The 6737-nt window shown below is 36.8% G+C and overlaps 1 protein-coding gene across 3 annotated transcripts; it reads right to left on the minus strand.

The window, feature by feature from the left end:
• Positions 1–3439: 3439 nt before the first annotated feature.
• GTF2H5 (general transcription factor IIH subunit 5) lies at positions 3440–6732 on the minus strand. 3 transcript variants are annotated; one of them, XM_027634119.1, is made up of 3 exons: positions 6647–6732; positions 6287–6406; positions 3440–5597 (listed from the first exon to the last, which is right to left on the minus strand). In XM_027634119.1, exons 2-3 carry the CDS (start codon positions 6319–6321, stop codon positions 5417–5419), a joined length of 216 nt encoding a protein of 71 aa, XP_027489920.1. In that variant the 5' UTR covers positions 6322–6406; positions 6647–6732; the 3' UTR covers positions 3440–5416. The 3 variants fall into 3 exon arrangements, with proteins under 3 accessions (XP_027489920.1, XP_027489921.1, XP_027489922.1); XM_027634120.1 differs by having other exon boundaries at positions 6629–6700; XM_027634121.1 differs by having other exon boundaries at positions 6678–6699.
• Positions 6733–6737: the final 5 nt, after the last annotated feature.

The following is a 6737-nucleotide window of genomic DNA, read 5'->3' on the forward strand; positions in this document are numbered from 1 at the left end:
TAAACCAATACAGCTATTCATTTTGGGGGGGGGGGGGGGGCAATGAGGGAAGAACTTTCCATGTGTCTCATTTCCATGTAGTATTAGCAACACTGTAGGGATAGGGATCCCAAATCTTTGTTTGCGAAGCCTAACCATGATGATGAGGGATAGGGATGCAGAAATCCCCAGCGCAGATTGAAATACAGTAAGATTGAATGTTGTATATGTCTTCCATACAGTATGGTGCTTGTGCTCTGAGTAACAGGTACGCTACAATCACATGCATTTTGTATTATGAGGAAATAAAGAGGGGGAAAATGCATAAATGTTACTTCTTATAAGCAACGTCTTCTTTTGATTTGCACCCACTAAAAATTATTTAACTTAGAACAATTCCTAAAGTAGGATCTTGGTGTGGAGATACACAGACCTACCAGTTAACATTTGAAGGGAAGACCATACTTCAGACTCATCCTTTTAATGTAACATGACTGTGTACCTAAGTACAGAAAGAAAACATTGGATAACTAAACATCTAAGAAATTTCTGAGCTAAAAATACTACATTCCAAAATCTCCTACAGCAAATAATTTTTTAGAAGGATCCTTTGAAGTTGAATGTTCATCTCTAGCTGCCTATCTAATGCTCCAAAGCACCATAAGTCTTTGACTAACCGTAGCCCAGGCTGCAATTCTTTTAATAGCAGCTTAAAATGTTGGTAAGAGCTCCCCTTACTGGTCTGTCTTCAAATTGTCAACTGTTCAGTTCTGAAAACCTGAAACAGCAATGTGTAGAATACTACTTCTATTCCACATAAAACCACCCCAAAATAAACAAAATACCCCAAACAAACAAAAACTCAATCCCCCCCAAAAAAATCCAAAAAACAGCAAAACAAAAAAACCCAGCTCCACATCACATTTCTATCAGATATCCTATTTTTTAAAGTTCTTGTTAGTTGTTAAGTCATAAGACCAAAGATAATGACTTAGTTTAGGAAGAATTTGTTCTTCCATCACCATGACTTTCAATTTATTGAATCCTTAATTTTGTATAATCTAATTTCGTAGGCCTTGCCACAGTCTGAATTACAAAACACACACAAGACACCCAATTCTGACATATTGAGTAATGCCACATTTTACAGTAACCACTACTAGCTTTAACAGGATCATTTGTGGGATAATCAAGGAATCAGGGTGGACATTTGTGTGGAACTTGGAACTGCAAAAAAATTTATTACAAAACTTTACTGTTTTCTTCAATTGCTTGATTGGAAGAGCAAAATATACCTCTCAGACTGTGTTGGTTTATATGATGAAAGACATGTTGATTTATATATATATATATATATAAACATATACACATACACATTACATACATTTATATATGCTTTTTAGAGTCCTACTTTTGCAAGTTCAGCCTAGGGGCTGACTAAAATTGGACAGTTTTATGGTGATGATGCCAACTAAGAAAGGTTAACACAAGTCACTTAAATGATACCATGAAATACCATTATCTTCAATTCAAAGTAAACAATCCTGTTAATGCATAAAATACATGTTCTCTAGATTGTTCTTGCATATGTGAGGTGGCCCTGCAGAGTTGAGTGAGAAAAAACAGTAAAAACTGTTGTTATGGCACATTACGGAAAAAAAGAGACTCAGAAGATATGCTTTTGAATGCACCCTATAAACCTGGAAAGACAGCAGAATAGGATTTCTTAATGTACAACAACAGTTGGAGAAGGTTTAGTGTAGCACATCACACAGCCACCTAGATCTTTTTGTGCTAAATAGCAAAAAAACCCCCAAACTACCATTATAAGGACATTAAACAAATTAACAAAACCACTGTAATTTCAAATGGATTCAGATGCCTCTCATTTTCTGAAGCAACACTGGCAGTTTAGCTACAAAATCAAATCCACTCAGCCTGGGTTCTCTTAGATAAACTGGTAGAATTCCCTGAAGCATTCTCTATTTTCTTTCAGTACAGTTTTCTTTCTTGATGCAACATCCATTATCTCTAGTGATTGTTGGTTATTTCCTCCTTTAGTTCACTGGACAATTATTCTTCCTGGGCTAGTTGTTGTACCAGAGAGAAGGAGAGGGGACTTATGAATTGGGCACAAGTAAACTAAGTTATTATAATCCCTATCTATACCAAGGAACCAGGATCATATTCATTGTGCTGCCAAAACCCCTGCTAAAATAACCCCCTCTCCACAATTAGCTGATCCCACAATTTGTCTAAGTATCTAAATATATGGCAGCATTTAGGCTTATTTGCTTTTTATATGGCTTTCTTTGAAGCCCATTAATAAACTTAAAAAAAAAATAAATCTAAGACTTGAACAAAAACCTCAAAATGCTCAATAGTATAATTTTCAATAAAAATGAGGTGCTTTAACAGGAAGCTGTATTTTCAGTTTCCACCTTCTCTTCCCATATAACATACTTTGTTTGAATTATTCAAATTCTCTTACCCTGCTTTAGAGATCTCTCATCTTTCTGTCAAATATTAGTCTTTAGCTTCTGTATTTGTGTTAAGGAAAGCAGTACTTATGACCATGTTCAAGTTACAGTAACTACCCAAGTGCAACTTGGCTTACATCACAAAAGGCAAATAAATGAACTTGCAATCTTTTTTAGATTTAAGCATAAATAAGTAGCGAGTAATAAACAAAGTTCAAATAAATGTCCTTTAGGTAATTGTTCTAACCACACTCTTCTTCCAGTAGACAAGATATTTTCAACTCAGACTGAAAGCAGAAAGTGAGATAAAATTTGGTGCTTTAACAAGCAGCAACAAGAAGTCTGTCATTCAAGTTCTCTTTTCATTGCTCAAGCAAAAGCTGAGCAGAGTGAAGTTCCTGTGCTAGATATTAGCAGAAAAGTGAGCTTATTAGTAATGGATACAGATGTTAAATTAACATAAAATATTCAAATAGAGTGAGAGCTGATTTTCTCACCATATCGACTCTATAACCAAAACATGTATATACTAACAAAGATCTCCTTCACTTTTTTATTCTCAAATGCTTCGTCTTTCAAATGTATTCTTAACATGTTTCACTCCAAGCTCTACTCATCAATATTTCACACCTAAATGAAAAAGTGTAAATGCTGACTACCTCAAAATGTCTTGATATTTTCAACACTCGTATCTACTTTTCTCCCATCTGAGCAATATAGATACATATTTTTTAAATTATTTTTTGTTGTTAAAGCATGCAACTTCCAGGATTATATGCATTTCAAAAAAAAAACCAAACCTTTCAGAGGTCCAAGTTTATTCAAATACCAGAAACCTTTGGGTGTTTTGTTTGTTTAATTCATATACTTACTCAAGTTTCCTCATTGGATTTCCTTCACCATACTATGTGATTTAAGACCCTTTTTTCCCTAGGGACTACGAAGAACTCAGTCCCGTAGACCACATACAATGATACCGATTTGCTTCTTTACATCATTTGTTTATTCTTACAGTACAGAATCAATTAGGCCTTGTTAGGTTGCAGAAAGGATCAAATTATTGACAGGTTTAGAAGTTAAAAGTCCATAAACTTGTTTGCTCAAAATAAGAAAAAAAAAGTTACAAGCAGAGTATAAGAATGCATGCTTATTTATTTAGTTTATACAGTTTGGAATTTCTATCCATCTGTATTACATAAGCCATTATCAATTGTAAATGTAAGCCAAAACACAGGTAATGCAACAGCAAAGCTGTGCAATTAACCAGGAGAAAAACCCAAGAACTGCAAGAAGTTTATTATAGACCTAAAAGGAAAATCATAACAGAAATGGAGCACTAGACATGCTAAATATAGAGAAGCTTAAGAGGTGGAATTCCACACATGACTTTTCAAATGCTGTCATTTGAAGGAAGAGTGGGGGATGATTCACCTTTCAGCAAAATCTGGATGGAAAACAAACAAGGATTCCAAAGAAAGGAAACAGAAATTACACGATGCTAAATTCTACAAGCCTATTTGCTCATCCACGTGAGCCGGAATATATGCAATTCTACCAGAACTTTCTTTGGACAGCTTTTTGATTAAAAATATCTAGTGAAACTTTCTCCTGAAGCTTCCCTATTCCTGAGGGGAAAAAAACAAACCAAAACAACCCCCACCCCCAACCAACCAATGAGCAACCCAAACAAACAACAAAAACAAACCCACCAACTAATCTGATAGCTACTGGACAAGAAAAACAAGCAGCAGTGGGAGAGTCAGCACGGAAAACTGTTCCTTACGAAAGCTTTTCAATTTATACTTGTTTTTCCCCGAAGATAAAAACGTGTCTGATGTACATGAGGAGCTCTGAAAACAAAGCTTCCCTTTGATGTAATATCCCAGAATATCAATGATTACTTATAGATCCAATAATTTTTACTATTTTGAGTAGGACGTAGGATAAGAGAAAAAGTAATACATATTATTCTTCTTGTTTCTGTAATCTGTATGTGCCTGACCTGCAAAAAGGAATCTTCGCAGATTCCATCATCATATACTAGCTCATTTACTAAATAGGCCAGTGTCTGAACTAGAGTTACAAATACAATGTAAAAACTAAAAACAAAAACAAAGCAAAAAAACCAAAACAAAACCCAAAAGACAATGAAACTACGAAGCTTTTCCTTTGCAGCAAAAAGCAATAAGGGAGGAAGAGCTAAGATGAAGGAAAAAACACAACACTCAAAAAAAAAAAAAATATGCCAAACCAGCTTTCCTCTTTGCAGGTAGAGCACGTGAATCTCCCTCCTGATCACATAGCTTACTGTGACCAAAGCAATTATATATAGGATTGGTCTCCCATTTCTGTTACCCCTTTAATTTGTGATTTGGTAAAAGTAGGCAAGTAGTATGGGACATTTGTTAAATTTTTGGAAAACAAAACAAAAACACGACAATAAAACAGTCACACCGACTTTCATTCTGGTGTATAAAACCCATTAAGTTAAAGAACTATCTGACCATGCCTTCAACTTACAGAGATGTTCCAACAAGCACAGATCATACTTTAACAGATATGCTTTACTTTCTTTCAGTCACACTATAATCAGTCAAACAATTCTACAGAAACATAACATGTCAGAGGAGTCCATATAGCATTTCAATGCATAAACACTAATTTTTGGGTCACACCATTTTGCAAGATAAAAATCTTAAAGGAAAAACACAGAGCATGCATCAAAAATTCTTTAGGCAAGTCCTCAACTGTAGAATTTTAAGGATTTTAGTAAAGATACCATAATCTTTCAAAATAAGAAACAAAATCCAGTTCCAGAGTATTTTGTCTATGAAAATGATGCATTTTTCAGAGTAGCCACTTCTATGTAGAACTTACAAATCACAGTGTTATCTATTAAAACAACCCATGCTATTGAAATTCAGTTTCCTTCCAGTAATCCCATTTCTCTTGTCTTTTCACTTCTGAGTAATGGGAAATGAGTTCTGATCCATTAACTCGCCTACTCTCTCCTGGAGGAAGTTGACCAGTTCAGCTAATACAAAGACATGAGTTTCATCCAGGTCTTGTATGATGAACTTCTTTCCCAAAGCATTTGACTCATCCAAGTAGAGCAGAAACTGCTTCATTGCTGGGTCACTGTAGAGACAAACATACATCAGATCTCACCCCAGTGTAATAAGATACAGTTACAAACAAACAGAAAGAAAACACCATTTGAAGACACTCCCAAAGATTTTAGGGAAACAATTACTAATCTCAACAGTCACTCACAAGTTAAATGCAGTATATGAAGGTTTTGAAAAGGTTGTTTCTTTCACAGTACTAATTTTAGAGACAAAACTAAACTGATAAAGTCTAATGACTAGAACCAGGTGCTTGATTAGCAGAGAAGTTCCCCTATGCTGCTGCTAAAGCATCTTAAAAAAACCCACAAACAACTAAAACCCAAAAATCCAACCCTTAATAAGCTAAGCTTGAGCTTACATTTTTGTCTTCAGCAATAGTACTATGAAAACATGTTTTCTTAAAGCATACTTTTGTTTAAGGATAACCAAAACCCAGGAGAACACAATTCTTACTCAAAGTAGTATAGCATGGAGAAAAATTCAAGTATGACTTGTACATTTATCACACCCTAACTGAACAGTCACAATGTCACCTAAGTTAAATGTTTAGAAGATAACGTTTCGGAATTATGGAAATTACAGGTAACTTAAACAGTTGCATCACAACAATTCCTTTTGTCCAGACTCTTTAAGTTACTTAAGGTCTGGAGAAATAAGCAGGTTTTGACACAAGGAAAGGCGATAAGCGCTGTCACTCACCACTCAATCAGAACACCTTTCAGAACATTCACCATCTTCTCGGTTCTCTTACAAACGCCGGGAGGGAGAGGACGCAAAAACAACCCCTCGCTTCGGGTCGCACACGCGAACGGAGCAAACCTGCAAGCACCAAAAAAAAAAAACCAAACAAACAACGCTTTGGTTAAACTCGTAAATCCTTTAGACAACTCACCTCCCCGGACCAGCAGCGCTGCTGGTCCCGCCCGCCTGGGACAGAGGGGCTCCCAGAACCTCCGGTCCCTGCCTGGTCCCTGCCTGGTCCCTGCCTTGTCCCTGCCTTGTCCCTGCCTTGCCCCTGCCTTGCCCCTGCCTTGCCCCCGCCTCGCCCCCGCCTCGCACCGCGCGACTCCCGCAGGCCGCGACCCTCCACCTCCAACTCCGCCGCTCCCGGACGGCGGAAGCGCCTTTCTCGCGCACGCGCGGCGCCGCT

Source organism: Corapipo altera, unplaced genomic scaffold, assembly GCF_003945725.1.
Source record: "Corapipo altera isolate COAL_440 unplaced genomic scaffold, ASM394572v1 2b, whole genome shotgun sequence".
Lineage (NCBI taxonomy): Eukaryota > Metazoa > Chordata > Aves > Passeriformes > Pipridae > Corapipo > Corapipo altera.

What these genes read in the sequence shown, in the direction of transcription:
- GTF2H5 (XM_027634119.1), bottom strand. Translation starts at nt 6,321, where the DNA reads ATGGTGAATGTTCTGAAAGGTGTTCTGATTGAGTG. An exon ending in AAAGGTGTTCTGATTGAGTG is followed by an intron (nt 5,598 to 6,286) that starts GTGAGTGACAGC and finishes TTGTCTCTACAG; the next exon opens with TGACCCAGCAATGAAGCAGT.